The 19083-nt window shown below is 27.4% G+C and overlaps 1 protein-coding gene across 7 annotated transcripts in view; it reads left to right on the forward strand.

Annotated features, from left to right (window-relative positions):
* Positions 1 to 19083, forward strand: part of LOC142333095 (odorant receptor 10-like) — a 53268-nt gene that overhangs the window by 11359 nt on the left and 22826 nt on the right. For 4 of the 7 annotated variants that reach the window (XM_075379942.1, XM_075379939.1, XM_075379943.1 and 1 more), the window contains exons 4-7: positions 2681 to 2919; positions 6622 to 6777; positions 14547 to 14785; positions 18488 to 18643. In XM_075379942.1, coding sequence (XP_075236057.1) covers positions 2681 to 2746 — 66 coding nt within the window. In that variant the 3' untranslated portion in view covers positions 2747 to 2919; positions 6622 to 6777; positions 14547 to 14785; positions 18488 to 18643. Of the gene's footprint in view, positions 1 to 2680; positions 2920 to 6621; positions 6778 to 8056; positions 8433 to 9728; positions 10173 to 14546; positions 14786 to 18487; positions 18644 to 19083 lie in introns of those variants that run through there. The other 3 variants (XM_075379945.1, XM_075379946.1, XM_075379947.1) reach the window with 3 other exon arrangements.

Raw genomic sequence — 19083 nt, forward strand, 5'->3', positions numbered from 1 at the left:
GCATTTGTGCCTAGATTATTTTTTTTTCTCATAACTATTACATAAATAATTATAGATAAAAAGACTTTTAAATATTTTTAAAAACTGCTACTTTCATTAGAACAAATATTTCATTTTTTCCACGTCAAAATTCCTTTTGAATTATATTATCATTTTATTAAAATAAAATTTTAAAGACAAAAAGAATTAAATGTAAAATTTTTCCATGTGCATTGTGAATCAGAAATCTGCATTCTTGGATTTCATTATTTCAAATTACTGAAATAGTTATTTTTTCCATCCTTATAAAGAAAACATTATTTTATAATAATAAGATCTTCATTTATGTCTCATTCAGTGAATTTATCTTTTTTTGAGGCAGCAATTTGTGTCTTACTCACTTACGTGTTTACTCGCTGTGTGACTCAAATTTATGTCTCACCATTTTTTTTTTTTAAACTTATTTAAAAATTAAGATAGAATAAAAATTTTATTTACAAAGTGTATAAATTGGAAAAAAAATTGTGGGGAAATAATATTATAACAGTGTTATCAAGTATTGCTGTTTTGGGTGTAGCTGTCAACTTGTTAAAAATTAATCATCAGAGTTCTATATATTATTTATTTACCATATATTACAGTATACACATGAGTAAAATTCTGCTATCTGGTAAGTTGTTATAATAAATGAGTCTTAAAAAATAAAGAGAATATTAAAGACAAATAAATACGTAAATCTAATTTTGTTTGTAGCTCTGACAATCCTTCTTGGGGGTGTGAATGTTTTCCCATAATGTCCAAATCGCACAAAATTGTCATACCATAACTGTAATGTAAAATAACACAACATAAGAAGAAAACATAAAAATATCATTCTGAAATTGGAAAATATTATAAAGTGTATTTAACTTATCACCAAACCGAACGTTAATAAATAATTAAATTAAAGTATCACAAATAAAAGGGGGATTTATAATTTAGAAAATTATATCTTTACTTAACATTAGATATAACAGCCCAGTCAGCTATAATACAGCAAAAGGAAAATTTGTTAAAAGATTTCCGTGAATGACCGTTAAATGCTTTTAACAGATCACAAAACCCTTCGGTAATATTCTACAATCTGCCAAGTTCACAAGAAATACTTTTAACAATCTCTTAATTGGCAGAGGTTATTCTGCCAAATTTGAAGTGGAGTCAGAATATTACTTGTCTCAAAATGCCTTTCAAATATTTTTGAGAACACCATTATGATTGTCATGTGATAATTATTTAAATCATCACCATGGGATTATATAATTGTATTTTAGCAAATCTAAATAAGATGTTAAGAGGTTATTTAATAAATGTGTGATTAGATTGAACTTTTTTCACAATAAAGATGATATTTCATCGCTGCAATAATATTTAAAAAACCTAATTTAATAATATTAATTGGTTTTAAAAGACGATACATCTAATATTATTGTTGGCAATTCATATTCACTGATAACAAACTAGAATCTTGTACCCAATCATAACATTCAAATGTTTTGTAAAATTACAATACTTGCTTACTTACAGTGTGCCATTTTGTTGTTTGAGATTTTTCAACCACTAATAACTTCACTAATTGTTCACCAATAAAATGAAAAAATTAAATAAAAAATTTGTAAAAAATACATATATGTTGATGATGCATTATTAAAGAAATTCCACCCTGCCTTAGTTACATTTTGTAATGATTATGCTACTTTTTGCCATTGTGGAGTAACTTTAAAAATTAATGGATATTTATTTTATTTTTTGCATAATTAATAAATAATCTTGAAAATAAAGATTATTCAGTAATTTATCTCTTGTAGAAGCTGACAAATTTCAGGATTTAAGGTCAATTGATTGTTGACTCTACAAAAATGTCCTACTTATTAATATACCTTCATTTGCTCATTTATTAATATATGTGTTATAGTTTTAAAACGAATAAGATAATGGATGATGAGACATTGATGACAATGAATGTCCTGTGAAATCTGGACAGTGATTTGTTTTACAAATATGATACCAACTGAAATTCATACACAACTTGTTTTTCGAATCGAATTAATGTGATAAATGAAAAAAATTTTATAATAATTTCATTATATAGATCTGATAGCGTACATCTATACTTGTTACACATTGTTTGCTAGGAAAATTTAAAACGAATATTTTTATCTGTTATACCATACGATTTAACCCCGAGTAACTTCCATTTATTTGAAAAACATATAATTCTACAACCAAAGCATAATTTAATAATTTTATTAATGCTATTACCTCCAATACAACATCTTAATAATCAAATATAACAAATCTAGTTTAATGTAAAGGAATTTATTTTCCTTTTCATAATATTTTGAATAATTTTTCATGTCAACAATTTTTTACTCTGTGTTTTCATTCGTCATAGAATATTTGCAGAGATCAGCTCATAGATTACAATATACCATATCATTTAACTGACTCAGAGCAGTAAGCCAAGCCAGCTTTGTCAATTTTTTTTTTTAAATCAATACACAACCTAACTAAAATGATTTTCAAGTATATTTAAAAATTAGCTTCATTTAGCGTAGATTTCTAATAAAATTTCTTAATTAACAAAATATTAATCATCCTTCCATGTCTAGAAATTTGTTAATGTTACTTAAGTAAAAATTTCTTACATATTAAATTTTTTCAGAGAATGCAGGTCGCATGTTTGGAATTTATGGTAAGCTGTTTAAAATATAAAACAAAACGGGAATAAAGTACAGCTTGTGGCTATTATCTTTTGTAAATGAATAAATAGATATAGATCATGCAGTGATGATTTACGCCTACTGTGGTCAATACCGGAATCTAATATTCTCCTAACCAATCACAAATGGATATGTAGAAGAATGGAGTGATTTCATTTCTCAGTATGGGTCCTGATAAATGGTAAGTACTAAAATATAGAAATCATTTTAATCAGGAAACCTGGGTTGGGATATAAGTTCGTAAACAAAACATGAATACTGATTAGAATAGCGTTTTGGACAAAAAGTGGTTATAATGTTGTTAGAATAAATATATGAAAAATTGTTGCTCATGTGAGAGTTTGAAAAAAGTAAATATTACTTGAAAATATTTAAAAATTCATTATTTGTTAGATTAGGTTTTCTCTGTTTCAAGTCAATATTAACATTTTTCATAAATGAATGTTTAGGACACTATGTGAAGGTAGTTTATTGAAAGGAAAGATAATTAAATATATGTCATTATTATCAATTTGCTTTAGGGGGGTCTTCAAATATACAAATAATAAATCTTCGAAGAAAGTAGGTTTTCTTTAGAAAAAAAAAGGTTATTAAAATTTCCAAGGTCATTTCTTTAAGATGTATATTATGTACTGTTAAATGTGTCTGTTTTCTTAGAATCTTAATCGTTTCAGTATTTACATACATATTTTCATCAATAAGTCAAAATCTTATTAATGAGGTAATTATGCCAAACTTACAGGAGCAATTAAGTTGTTAATTTTATTATATATAATTTTAAAATACAGCTTACCGAATTCCAGTTTAATTTTCTCGAGTGCTATTGGCTACTCTGCCATCTTCAAGAGGAATATAATTATGATTAAAATTATAAAACTACTATAATTAAATTATGGTACTTACGTATTAACGCCACCGCAGCTACAGCTTTATTTAAAAACAAAGTAGTCATACGGATTTCGGTGGAAAATGGGCTGATATAGAGTTTAACATAGATTCAAAACAGTCTCTTCATTTTATAAATATAATTTAACCAAACTTAACCTACGTTTGCTTCGCTCGCTAACCTTGACTAATTTTTTTTTTTTGTCTTCAGTCATTTGACTGGTTTGATGCAGCTCTCCAAGATTCCCTATCTAGTGCTAGTCATTTCATTTCAGTATACCCTCTACATCCTACATCCCTAACAATTTGTTTTACATATTCCAAACGTGGCCTGCCTACACAATTTTTTCCTTCTACTTGTCCTTCCAATATTAAAGCGACTATTCCTATGTGGCATATAAGTCTGTCTCTTCTTTTAACTATATTTTCCCAAATGCTTCTTTCTTCATCTATTTGCCGCAATACCTCTTCATTTGTCACTTTATCCACCCATCTGATTTTTAACATTCTCTTATAGCACCACATATCAAAAGCTTCTAATCTTTTCTTCTCAGATACTCCAATTGTCCAAGTTTCACTTCCATATAAAGCGACACTCCAAACATATACTTTCAAAAATCTTTTCCTGACATTTAAATTAATTTTTGATGTAAACAAGCTATATTTCTTACTGAAGGCTCATTTCGCTTGTGCTATTCGGCATTTTATATCGCTCCTGCTTCGTCCATCTTTAGTAATTCTACTTCCCAAATAACAAAATTCTTCTACCTCCATAATCTTTTCTCCTCCTATTTTCACATTCAGTGGTCCATCTTTGTTATTTCTACTACATTTCATTACTTTTGTTTTGTTCTTGTTTATTTTCATGCAATAGTTCTTGCGTAGGACTTCATCTATGCCGTTCATTGTTTCTTCTAAATCCTTTTTACTCTCAGCTAGAATTACTAAATCATCAGCAAATTGTAGCATCTTTATCTTTTCACCTTGTACTTTTACTCCGAATCTAAATTGTTCTTTAACTTCATTAACTGCTAGTTCCATGTAAAGATTAAAAAGTAACGAAGATAGGGAACATCCTTGTCGGACTCCCTTTCTTATTACGGCTTCTTTCTTATGTTCTTCAATTATTACTGTTGCCGTTTGGTTTCTGTACATGTTAGCAATTGTTCTTCTATCTCTGTATTTTAACCCTAATTTTTTTAAAATGCTGAACATTTTATTCCAGTCTACGTTATCGAATGCCTTTTCTAGGTCTATAAACGCCAAGTATGTTGGTTTATTTTTCTTTAATCTTCCTTCTACTATTAATCTGAGGCCTAAAATTGCTTCCGTTGTCCCTATACTTTTCCTGAAACCAAATTGGTCTTCTCCTAACACTTCTTCCACTCTCCTCTTAATTCTTTTGTATAGAATTCTAGTTAAGATTTTTGATGCATGACTAGTTAAACTAATTGTTCTGTATTCTTCACATTTATCTGCCCCTGCTTTCTTTGGTATCATGACTATAACACTTTTTTTGAAGTCTGACGGAAATTCCCCTTTTTCATAAATATTACATACCAGTTTGTATAATCTATCAATCGCTTCCTCACCTGCACTGCGCAGTAATTCTACAGGTATTTAGTCTATTCCAGGAGCCCTTGACTAATTAACACCGTAATTTTTTGAGTATTTATTTAATAAATTTAGTAATTATTGTAATTATTTATTATTATTTAAGTAACAATAATTACTGAATGTATTAAATAAATACGTTGTTAATTAGTCAAGGTTAGCGAGCGTAGGTTAAGTTTGGTTAAATTATATTTATAAAATATAAATAGTCGTATCTTAAAATTTATAAAGCGACTCAATAAAATAAATACTCAATTTTAAATAAAGCTGTAGCTGCGGTGGCGTTAATCGTAAGTACCTAAATTATATATATTAAACAATTGATCATCATTTTACTATTCGTCAAAAGTTAAAGTTTAAGTCAAAGTGACTACGTTAGTATTGTAATAGTTTCTCAATTGTTATGAGCTCTGTAAACTGTGGAATCAGTTTAGCCTACTTAATTGTTATTTTTCATTATCTGCTTATACAAAATATTATCATTGAACTTTACTTGTTCATTTATTAATTTATTATTATTATATGTATGGAATTTTTTTAAAAGTCTTATAATAATTATTAGAATAATCTAGTACTTCCATAAATTTATATGGATCATAATTATGCCTATTTTCCCATATACAAGGACTGTCCAGAAAATAAGTTATGTTTTGAAGTAAAAAACCAACCAAATAAAAAAAAAAATTTATTATATACATTTGAAAGGGACAATCTTAAAACTATTTTTCTACATAGTTGCCATTTAAATTGAGGCACTTATGATAACTATGCATAAGCTTTTCAATTCCTTCTCTGTAGAAATCTGCCACCTTAGATTTTTGGCAGTCACCTTGCACAAAACGTTTGATAACCAAGCTTCCCCGATACAATTTCATGCAGTAAACTTTGTGAAATTTGGGGGAAATGAAGTGAGAGTTTTATAATTGTAATGCAGCGATTTTTGCAAATTTTATTGTTGATTTCATTTTCAGTTCATCAGTTTCAAGGCTAGGCCAACCACTGCAGTCCTCATCGTGAACATTGGTGCACCCATTTTTAAACTGAATGTATCACTGCCTCAATCCACCTTCACTCATTATTCCATATCCATACGATGAATTTCAGTTGGTTTGAGGTTTTTTGGCAGTAAAAACCTAATCTCTGAATGCACCTCACAAATCGTGGGATTTTCTATTGAAGCGCACATTTCAATAATTTGCAATGAACAAAGTAAAAAATTCACAGTCCATTCGCTAAGACAGCTTTATGCATACTGAGTGTAGAAACGTTTTGATGCCAAGATGGCGGCTGTATCCCCAGCCACCTCCACGCTAGGCCCAAACCTAAGTTACTTTCTGGACACTTCGAACTGAACGTTAATAACTTTTTTTTTCTTTGCATTCAGGATGAGAATTTAAGGAATACACTTTATGAATGTTCTTGGATTAATAAACCTGAATGGTTCAAAAAATCATTACTAATAATGTTGACAAGAACTAATAAACCATTACAAATAAAACCTTTTGGATTGTATGTTATTAATCTAAATAGTTATGCCACTGTAAGTATATTTTTTATAATGAGATATAGTCATAATTGTAAAAGTAATGTGTATTAAATTTTTTAATTTATTATATTATTTAACAAACGGCTTTTCAGTTGACACACTTAACAAAATAATGCTAAGTAGTACATTATTGTAATAAATGTACAATAATATACAAAAAAAAACAAAAAACACTCATATACATGCTCTATATACAAATATAACAAATTTTAAAGATAAAATAGTATTAAAACCAGGGGTGAACTTGTAAATTTTACAGTATCAGAATGTTTGATTTTGTATTATAGCAGAACATAGGGAATTTAGTCCGCAGCTACAGGTGATTGGCTACCTGTCAATGTTATGAATATGCACATGTATTTCAATGTTTATATTAATAAGAAGCAAAATTTTTTCATAACAAATGTTTAAAATTTTCATGAATTAAATTTTTGGCGATTTATTTTGTCAACATTTCCTATGGATATCCTTTTTGTAGTATGATTTTTATGATTTAGGTTGTATTCTTTATGTTAAAATAAAACTTACTTAGGCCAGACTTAAGTTCAAACAAATTTTATGTAAAAGAACAATTTTTTATTTCTCCCAAAAAGCAGTACCAGATTAGCATTCTGGCAGCAGTGTACCCCAGATAAAAACAACAGTTTTATATTCTTACATCAAGTACTTTCATGTACTCAGTCGCACAAAAGTTGCCATCAGGAAATCCTCTGGGTTACCCACATATGCTTTGAGAGGGCAGTTTTCTTTTATATGTTTTATGATCTTCCTTGGAGCTCCAGTCACATATTGGTGTCAGCAGCCTACCCCAGTCGTTTAGTGAGTGCATATCTGCCATGCTCTAACCTCAGTCTGTTCAAAGCTACCCATAGCCTACAAGACTGGGCGAATAGACCTCAGAAAGATGAGGTTGTTAAAGACCAAAACACTTATTTCTAGTTTAAAACATTTTTCTAAGTAACATCAGAAGAGAGAAACACAGACCTAACATATAATTCTACAACCAAAGTATAATTTAATAATTTTGTTTATGCTATTACCTCCAATACGTTAATAATCAAATACAACAAATCAAGTTTAATATAAAGGAATTTATTTTCCTTTTCATAATATTTTGAATAATTTTTCATGTCAATTTTTTACTCTGTGTGAAATCTTTTTTATTAAATTAGCTCTCATATATGATAGGATTAAAGAACTTGGCAACAATATTTGATTAATTTTCCCATTATTTGCGTGAAGTCTAAAATTAAACTCTTGTTTACATTTACAGATATTGTAAAAACTCAGATCTTGATATACTTTATTAATAAAAAATTTACAAACACGTCAGTTCTGAAAAAAAACATAATTAACAAACAAAAGATAACAAAAGGTTGAATATTTTAACATGTATTAAAATGCTAAAGGAGTTTCCTTACCTTATTAGGCATGAGCTATTATCAACAAGTCTCACACGATTCTCCTTTGAAGAAGTATATGATAATTACACCTAAACAATTTTGTAAAAATCCTTGTAAGTGCTGGTATAGATTGTAAGATATTCATGTTCTTTTCTCTATAACTATGACATGTATCTTCTGTGACCAACAGAAATCTGTAGTTGCTTGAATGCATATACGTGCACATGCATGTATGCACACACACAGAGAGGCAGAGCTATACATATTGTATATTCACAAAAAATTATTAAAGCATTTTGTTCGTATCAATCCAATGTACATAATAAAATATATAAACTTTCTAATCTCGAAGATTATACAGTGATTTATTGAAATCAACTTATATGTTTAATAAAAGTTAGATAAAAAAGTGAACAAAATATTATTAAAAAAAATTAAATGAAGTAATTATATTTAGTTATAATATCAAACATGATATTCCAATTAAGTGAACAAGACTAAACTCTATTTTTATAATCAAATAAAAAATAAAGAAATTCTTTATTCTGATCTATTTACAATGATACATTATAAGATAAATTGTAAATGTAAAAAAAATTCTGAGAAAAATAGATATGATTAAAATCAAAATTAATTAATTAAGTATAAACATATGAAATAATGTTAAGGTAGAAAAATTAAATACAAAAAACTACTACAAAATAATCCATAAGGCAACATTGACAATTATTTTTGAGTTCATATTGAAGGGGATGCAGGGTTTTTGTTTTAAATAATATTATTTAAAAATTTGTGGAAAGAGTAAATTTTTTCTGTAAAAGAAAATCTTTTAATTGCATTTTAAATAAATTGATTGTAAGATTTTTCAAATGGTTTTGTAATTTATTAACAATTTCAACAAAATGATAATTAAGTCATCTTTTTGTAAGCCAAATTATTGTTTTGATTTACAAGAAAATATTAACATAGTCTGGTTTGAAATGGGTAGATATTGTTCATTTTTTAAAAATAAGTGACTATTCTTCTTAACAAATATTGCATATTCATAAATGTAAATACAAGGATAAGTTAACATATTTAATTTCTAAATATCAATCCACATAATTCATAATTCTGGACACCAATATACTCGTAATTTTCTCATAACAAAAATTATACAGTCTATTCGGTTTTCATTAATTATTTATAGCACTGAAACTACAAAAAACAAAATAATAAGTAATTAAAAAGAACAATTAATTCAACAAGTAAATAAATACTAGTTGATTATTTTTATCAAGAAAAGAGTTCTAAAATTAAGCTATAATTTTACAATATTTATACAGTAAAAAGTTGAAAAAATCTATGTGATATTCTTGTTTTTAGGAAGGAAATAAACTTCCTATCTGTAAAAATAATAGTTAGAAGTAAAGATTATATTTTCACCTTCAAATATAATGACAACCAAACATCAACTTTTCCTTATCAATTAAAAAAAATTATTCTGTAAATTTATTTTATAAATTAATCTTATTCCTTTTTTTTTATAATTTTTTTTTCCAGATGATGAATGCAGCTTACACATATTTTAACTTATTAAGATCTTATAAATATGTATATAATTAATTAAATTATTAAGGGCAGTTGCATGAAATAAATTTAAGAAAAAATTTATTTTTTTCATTTTTAAATTCTCTTCTGTTTAATTTGATATTTAATGTATTACATTCAAGTGAAGATTTTTCTGCAAAATAGTTTTACATTATATATTTTATGATTTAGTCATTTATTTTGTGACAACTAAATTTTTTTTTTTTTTTTAATTTTTTGTAGCTGTATTTTCTATCCTGCTCACATGAAGTTTACTTTTGAGTTGTACAGGTTTGTTCAGACTAGGTGTACAGGTTGCTGGCCTTCGTGGTGCGAATGGTAGCATCTTGACCTTTCATCTGGAGGACCCAAGATCGAATCCCGGTCAAGCGTGGCATTTTCACACACTACATTTGTCATTCATCTTATCTTCTGAAGCAATACATAATGGTGGTCCCAGAGATTAAAAAAAAAAGAAAGGTTTACGTTAGGTATTCTTTGATGGTTGGGTTTATATTAACCACACATCTCAGGATTGCTTGACCTGAGACTGTACAGACCACACTTCATTTACATTCATTCATATCATCCTCATTTATTCTTTGAAGTAATACTTCACGGTGGTTCTGGAGGCTGAACAGAAAAGAGAGAGATGTTATGTTTTGTAGGTTCTAATGAATGTGAAAGTTTGCTGATTTTTGTGGTAATTGATATGAACTGTGCTGCTATGAACTGATGCTTCATTCTCTGGCGAGTCCCCGAACAGTCTTTGAAGTTGATTTCCTAAAAATATTTTTTTTCAATCTTTTTTAATATTAAGGTACACTTTTCTCAACAGCTAGAAAAGATATTTGAACAATTTTTTTGTGTTTTTTTAAAGAAAACAGATCTCTTTAACACTGTGGAAACTGATTTTCAAACAGCACATTACAAAATATTAAAAATAATTATTTCTCTTTCGAGATAAGGAAAATCGCAATTGATTACTGCAAAATTTTAAAATGTATAAAATATTGATTAAAATAAAAAACCAAATCCATAGCACTGAAAAAACCCCTGAGAAGTAAACAAAATCCTGTGAAATTATCTCTTCTGGTTTTCTGTAAAATTATACCAAAACATAAGACAAAATTAACATTCTATGTATAGAACCGTGCAAGTGCCCTTAATTCTTTATAACTAACTAATTAATCTTTAAAAATAAAATGTATTGTTAATGTGTATGTGATAAAAGGTAACTATAATATTTCAAAATTAACTTGTATATCATTAATTAAAACATGTGTATTAAAATTGATTAAATCTCATGTAATATAAATTTACTCTGTAACAATTTTGTTTTCTTTTGTTTTTAACCTTCCTTGTTTTTTCCTGAATTAAAAAATAACAAACAAATATTTTATTAAATTTTATATACTATTATTTTATTTAATTTTAGTGCTATTATTTTTTTACAATTATGTACTATTCATATGAAAAATAAATTGGTATGTGAGTATATAAATAAAAAAAGGAAGTATCCAAGATATTTTTAGGATTTTAGAAAATCAAGGATGAAAATAGTATTACAAAATTACAAAATAAGTAAAAACAAAAGAGAATTGATAATAATATTTATTAATTTATAAATATAATAATATCATAAAAAGTATGTGAAAATAGTTTGTAAAAAAAATCAATGTAGGAATAAGTAAAAATTTTAAACTACCTAAATTGAAAGATAGTTCAGCTAATATTTATATATATATACACATTGAATACAAATGCAGAAAATAAAATTTTATGTAATGCTCTGGGTCTTAGTTATATATATAGCTGAGCTGTGGACCCATTTTAATATCTCAGTGTAATAGTAATTTACAACTGCTAAGGGGATTTTTTGTCTCATATTTTAGAACAAATATTTCACACTATAATAAAGCAACTCAAGATATTTCAATGGTTTATTTACTTTGTGCATAGGCTCTTTTAAATGTTACTAAATTATTTCCCAAAAATTATTGTTATAAAATAATATCAGCTGATTTTCAGAAGATAAATTTGATTTATCAAATAATTTTTTTATTTAAGTCAACAAACAAGTTAAGAGCAAGTGTCTCTGGTATGTGCTATGCATTTGTGCCTAGATTATTTTTTTTTCTCATAACTATTACATAAATAATTATAGATAAAAAGACTTTTAAATATTTTTAAAAACTGCTACTTTCATTAGAACAAATATTTCATTTTTTCCACGTCAAAATTCCTTTTGAATTATATTATCATTTTATTAAAATAAAATTTTAAAGACAAAAAGAATTAAATGTAAAATTTTTCCATGTGCATTGTGAATCAGAAATCTGCATTCTTGGATTTCATTATTTCAAATTACTGAAATAGTTATTTTTTCCATCCTTATAAAGAAAACATTATTTTATAATAATAAGATCTTCATTTATGTCTCATTCAGTGAATTTATCTTTTTTTGAGGCAGCAATTTGTGTCTTACTCACTTACGTGTTTACTCGCTGTGTGACTCAAATTTATGTCTCACCATTTTTTTTTTTTAAACTTATTTAAAAATTAAGATAGAATAAAAATTTTATTTACAAAGTGTATAAATTGGAAAAAAATTGTGGGGAAATAATATTATAACAGTGTTATCAAGTATTGCTGTTTTGGGTGTAGCTGTCAACTTGTTAAAAATTAATCATCAGAGTTCTATATATTATTTATTTACCATATATTACAGTATACACATGAGTAAAATTCTGCTATCTGGTAAGTTGTTATAATAAATGAGTCTTAAAAAATAAAGAGAATATTAAAGACAAATAAATACGTAAATCTAATTTTGTTTGTAGCTCTGACAATCCTTCTTGGGGGTGTGAATGTTTTCCCATAATGTCCAAATCGCACAAAATTGTCATACCATAACTGTAATGTAAAATAACACAACATAAGAAGAAAACATAAAAATATCATTCTGAAATTGGAAAATATTATAAAGTGTATTTAACTTATCACCAAACCGAACGTTAATAAATAATTAAATTAAAGTATCACAAATAAAAGGGGGATTTATAATTTAGAAAATTATATCTTTACTTAACATTAGATATAACAGCCCAGTCAGCTATAATACAGCAAAAGGAAAATTTGTTAAAAGATTTCCGTGAATGACCGTTAAATGCTTTTAACAGATCACAAAACCCTTCGGTAATATTCTACAATCTGCCAAGTTCACAAGAAATACTTTTAACAATCTCTTAATTGGCAGAGGTTATTCTGCCAAATTTGAAGTGGAGTCAGAATATTACTTGTCTCAAAATGCCTTTCAAATATTTTTGAGAACACCATTATGATTGTCATGTGATAATTATTTAAATCATCACCATGGGATTATATAATTGTATTTTAGCAAATCTAAATAAGATGTTAAGAGGTTATTTAATAAATGTGTGATTAGATTGAACTTTTTTCACAATAAAGATGATATTTCATCGCTGCAATAATATTTAAAAAACCTAATTTAATAATATTAATTGGTTTTAAAAGACGATACATCTAATATTATTGTTGGCAATTCATATTCACTGATAACAAACTAGAATCTTGTACCCAATCATAACATTCAAATGTTTTGTAAAATTACAATACTTGCTTACTTACAGTGTGCCATTTTGTTGTTTGAGATTTTTCAACCACTAATAACTTCACTAATTGTTCACCAATAAAATGAAAAAATTAAATAAAAAATTTGTAAAAAATACATATATGTTGATGATGCATTATTAAAGAAATTCCACCCTGCCTTAGTTACATTTTGTAATGATTATGCTACTTTTTGCCATTGTGGAGTAACTTTAAAAATTAATGGATATTTATTTTATTTTTTGCATAATTAATAAATAATCTTGAAAATAAAGATTATTCAGTAATTTATCTCTTGTAGAAGCTGACAAATTTCAGGATTTAAGGTCAATTGATTGTTGACTCTACAAAAATGTCCTACTTATTAATATACCTTCATTTGCTCATTTATTAATATATGTGTTATAGTTTTAAAACGAATAAGATAATGGATGATGAGACATTGATGACAATGAATGTCCTGTGAAATCTGGACAGTGATTTGTTTTACAAATATGATACCAACTGAAATTCATACACAACTTGTTTTTCGAATCGAATTAATGTGATAAATGAAAAAAATTTTATAATAATTTCATTATATAGATCTGATAGCGTACATCTATACTTGTTACACATTGTTTGCTAGGAAAATTTAAAACGAATATTTTTATCTGTTATACCATACGATTTAACCCCGAGTAACTTCCATTTATTTGAAAAACATATAATTCTACAACCAAAGCATAATTTAATAATTTTATTAATGCTATTACCTCCAATACAACATCTTAATAATCAAATATAACAAATCTAGTTTAATGTAAAGGAATTTATTTTCCTTTTCATAATATTTTGAATAATTTTTCATGTCAACAATTTTTTACTCTGTGTTTTCATTCGTCATAGAATATTTGCAGAGATCAGCTCATAGATTACAATATACCATATCATTTAACTGACTCAGAGCAGTAAGCCAAGCCAGCTTTGTCAATTTTTTTTTTTAAATCAATACACAACCTAACTAAAATGATTTTCAAGTATATTTAAAAATTAGCTTCATTTAGCGTAGATTTCTAATAAAATTTCTTAATTAACAAAATATTAATCATCCTTCCATGTCTAGAAATTTGTTAATGTTACTTAAGTAAAAATTTCTTACATATTAAATTTTTTCAGAGAATGCAGGTCGCATGTTTGGAATTTATGGTAAGCTGTTTAAAATATAAAACAAAACGGGAATAAAGTACAGCTTGTGGCTATTATCTTTTGTAAATGAATAAATAGATATAGATCATGCAGTGATGATTTACGCCTACTGTGGTCAATACCGGAATCTAATATTCTCCTAACCAATCACAAATGGATATGTAGAAGAATGGAGTGATTTCATTTCTCAGTATGGGTCCTGATAAATGGTAAGTACTAAAATATAGAAATCATTTTAATCAGGAAACCTGGGTTGGGATATAAGTTCGTAAACAAAACATGAATACTGATTAGAATAGCGTTTTGGACAAAAAGTGGTTATAATGTTGTTAGAATAAATATATGAAAAATTGTTGCTCATGTGAGAGTTTGAAAAAAGTAAATATTACTTGAAAATATTTAAAAATTCATTATTTGTTAGATTAGGTTTTCTCTGTTTCAAGTCAATATTAACATTTTTCATAAATGAATGTTTAGGACACTATGTGAAGGTAGTTTATTGAAAGGAAAGATAATTAAATATATGTCATTATTATCAATTTGCTTTAGGGGGGTCTTCAAATATACAAATAATAAATCTTCGAAGAAAGTAGGTTTTCTTTAGAAAAAAAAAGGTTATTAAAATTTCCAAGGTCATTTCTTTAAGATGTATATTATGTACTGTTAAATGTGTCTGTTTTCTTAGAATCTTAATCGTTTCAGTATTTACATACATATTTTCATCAATAAGTCAAAATCTTATTAATGAGGTAATTATGCCAAACTTACAGGAGCAATTAAGTTGTTAATTTTATTATATATAATTTTAAAATACAGCTTACCGAATTCCAGTTTAATTTTCTCGAGTGCTATTGGCTACTCTGCCATCTTCAAGAGGAATATAATTATGATTAAAATTATAAAACTACTATAATTAAATTATGGTACTTACGTATTAACGCCACCGCAGCTACAGCTTTATTTAAAAACAAAGTAGTCATACGGATTTCGGTGGAAAATGGGCTGATATAGAGTTTAACATAGATTCAAAACAGTCTCTTCATTTTATAAATATAATTTAACCAAACTTAACCTACGTTTGCTTCGCTCGCTAACCTTGACTAATTTTTTTTTTTTGTCTTCAGTCATTTGACTGGTTTGATGCAGCTCTCCAAGATTCCCTATCTAGTGCTAGTCATTTCATTTCAGTATACCCTCTACATCCTACATCCCTAACAATTTGTTTTACATATTCCAAACGTGGCCTGCCTACACAATTTTTTCCTTCTACTTGTCCTTCCAATATTAAAGCGACTATTCCTATGTGGCATATAAGTCTGTCTCTTCTTTTAACTATATTTTCCCAAATGCTTCTTTCTTCATCTATTTGCCGCAATACCTCTTCATTTGTCACTTTATCCACCCATCTGATTTTTAACATTCTCTTATAGCACCACATATCAAAAGCTTCTAATCTTTTCTTCTCAGATACTCCAATTGTCCAAGTTTCACTTCCATATAAAGCGACACTCCAAACATATACTTTCAAAAATCTTTTCCTGACATTTAAATTAATTTTTGATGTAAACAAGCTATATTTCTTACTGAAGGCTCATTTCGCTTGTGCTATTCGGCATTTTATATCGCTCCTGCTTCGTCCATCTTTAGTAATTCTACTTCCCAAATAACAAAATTCTTCTACCTCCATAATCTTTTCTCCTCCTATTTTCACATTCAGTGGTCCATCTTTGTTATTTCTACTACATTTCATTACTTTTGTTTTGTTCTTGTTTATTTTCATGCAATAGTTCTTGCGTAGGACTTCATCTATGCCGTTCATTGTTTCTTCTAAATCCTTTTTACTCTCAGCTAGAATTACTAAATCATCAGCAAATTGTAGCATCTTTATCTTTTCACCTTGTACTTTTACTCCGAATCTAAATTGTTCTTTAACTTCATTAACTGCTAGTTCCATGTAAAGATTAAAAAGTAACGAAGATAGGGAACATCCTTGTCGGACTCCCTTTCTTATTACGGCTTCTTTCTTATGTTCTTCAATTATTACTGTTGCCGTTTGGTTTCTGTACATGTTAGCAATTGTTCTTCTATCTCTGTATTTTAACCCTAATTTTTTTAAAATGCTGAACATTTTATTCCAGTCTACGTTATCGAATGCCTTTTCTAGGTCTATAAACGCCAAGTATGTTGGTTTATTTTTCTTTAATCTTCCTTCTACTATTAATCTGAGGCCTAAAATTGCTTCCGTTGTCCCTATACTTTTCCTGAAACCAAATTGGTCTTCTCCTAACACTTCTTCCACTCTCCTCTTAATTCTTTTGTATAGAATTCTAGTTAAGATTTTTGATGCATGACTAGTTAAACTAATTGTTCTGTATTCTTCACATTTATCTGCCCCTGCTTTCTTTGGTATCATGACTATAACACTTTTTTTGAAGTCTGACGGAAATTCCCCTTTTTCATAAATATTACATACCAGTTTGTATAATCTATCAATCGCTTCCTCACCTGCACTGCGCAGTAATTCTACAGGTATTTAGTCTATTCCAGGAGCCCTTGACTAATTAACACCGTAATTTTTTGAGTATTTATTTAATAAATTTAGTAATTATTGTAATTATTTATTATTATTTAAGTAACAATAATTACTGAATGTATTAAATAAATACGTTGTTAATTAGTCAAGGTTAGCGAGCGTAGGTTAAGTTTGGTTAAATTATATTTATAAAATATAAATAGTCGTATCTTAAAATTTATAAAGCGACTCAATAAAATAAATACTCAATTTTAAATAAAGCTGTAGCTGCGGTGGCGTTAATCGTAAGTACCTAAATTATATATATTAAACAATTGATCATCATTTTACTATTCGTCAAAAGTTAAAGTTTAAGTCAAAGTGACTACGTTAGTATTGTAATAGTTTCTCAATTGTTATGAGCTCTGTAAACTGTGGAATCAGTTTAGCCTACTTAATTGTTATTTTTCATTATCTGCTTATACAAAATATTATCATTGAACTTTACTTGTTCATTTATTAATTTATTATTATTATATGTATGGAATTTTTTTAAAAGTCTTATAATAATTATTAGAATAATCTAGTACTTCCATAAATTTATATGGATCATAATTATGCCTATTTTCCCATATACAAGGACTGTCCAGAAAATAAGTTATGTTTTGAAGTAAAAAACCAACCAAATAAAAAAAAAAATTTATTATATACATTTGAAAGGGACAATCTTAAAACTATTTTTCTACATAGTTGCCATTTAAATTGAGGCACTTATGATAACTATGCATAAGCTTTTCAATTCCTTCTCTGTAGAAATCTGCCACCTTAGATTTTTGGCAGTCACCTTGCACAAAACGTTTGATAACCAAGCTTCCCCGATACAATTTCATGCAGTAAACTTTGTGAAATTTGGGGGAAATGAAGTGAGAGTTTTATAATTGTAATGCAGCGATTTTTGCAAATTTTATTGTTGATTTCATTTTCAGTTCATCAGTTTCAAGGCTAGGCCAACCACTGCAGTCCTCATCGTGAACATTGGTGCACCCATTTTTAAACTGAATGTATCACTGCCTCAATCCACCTTCACTCATTATTCCATATCCATACGATGAATTTCAGTTGGTTTGAGGTTTTTTGGCAGTAAAAACCTAATCTCTGAATGCACCTCACAAATCGTGGGATTTTCTATTGAAGCGCACATTTCAATAATTTGCAATGAACAAAGTAAAAAATTCACAGTCCATTCGCTAAGACAGCTTTATGCATACTGAGTGTAGAAACGTTTTGATGCCAAGATGGCGGCTGTATCCCCAGCCACCTCCACGCTAGGCCCAAACCTAAGTTACTTTCTGGACACTTCGAACTGAACGTTAATAACTTTTTTTTTCTTTGCATTCAGGATGAGAATTTAAGGAATACACTTTATGAATGTTCTTGGATTAATAAACCTGAATGGTTCAAAAAATCATTACTAATAATGTTGACAAGAACTAATAAACCATTACAAATAAAACCTTTTGGATTGTATGTTATTAATCTAAATAGTTATGCCACTGTAAGTATATTTTTTATAATGAGATATAGTCATAATTGTAAAAGTAATGTGTATTAAATTTTTTAATTTATTATATTATTTAACAAACGGCTTTTCAGTTGACACACTTAACAAAATAATGCTAAGTAGTACATTATTGTAATAAATGTACAATAATATACAAAAAAAAACAAAAAACACTCATATACATGCTCTATATACAAATATAACAAATTTTAAAGATAAAATAGTATTAAAACCAGGGGTGAACTTGTAAATTTTACAGTATCAGAATGTTTGATTTTGTATTATAGCAGAACATAGGGAATTTAGTCCGCAGCTACAGGTGATTGGCTACCTGTCAATGTTATGAATATGCACATGTATTTCAATGTTTATATTAATAAGAAGCAAAATTTTTTCATAACAAATGTTTAAAATTTTCATGAATTAAATTTTTG

Source organism: Lycorma delicatula, chromosome 12 (assembly GCF_047948215.1).
Source record: "Lycorma delicatula isolate Av1 chromosome 12, ASM4794821v1, whole genome shotgun sequence".
NCBI lineage: Eukaryota > Metazoa > Arthropoda > Insecta > Hemiptera > Fulgoridae > Lycorma > Lycorma delicatula.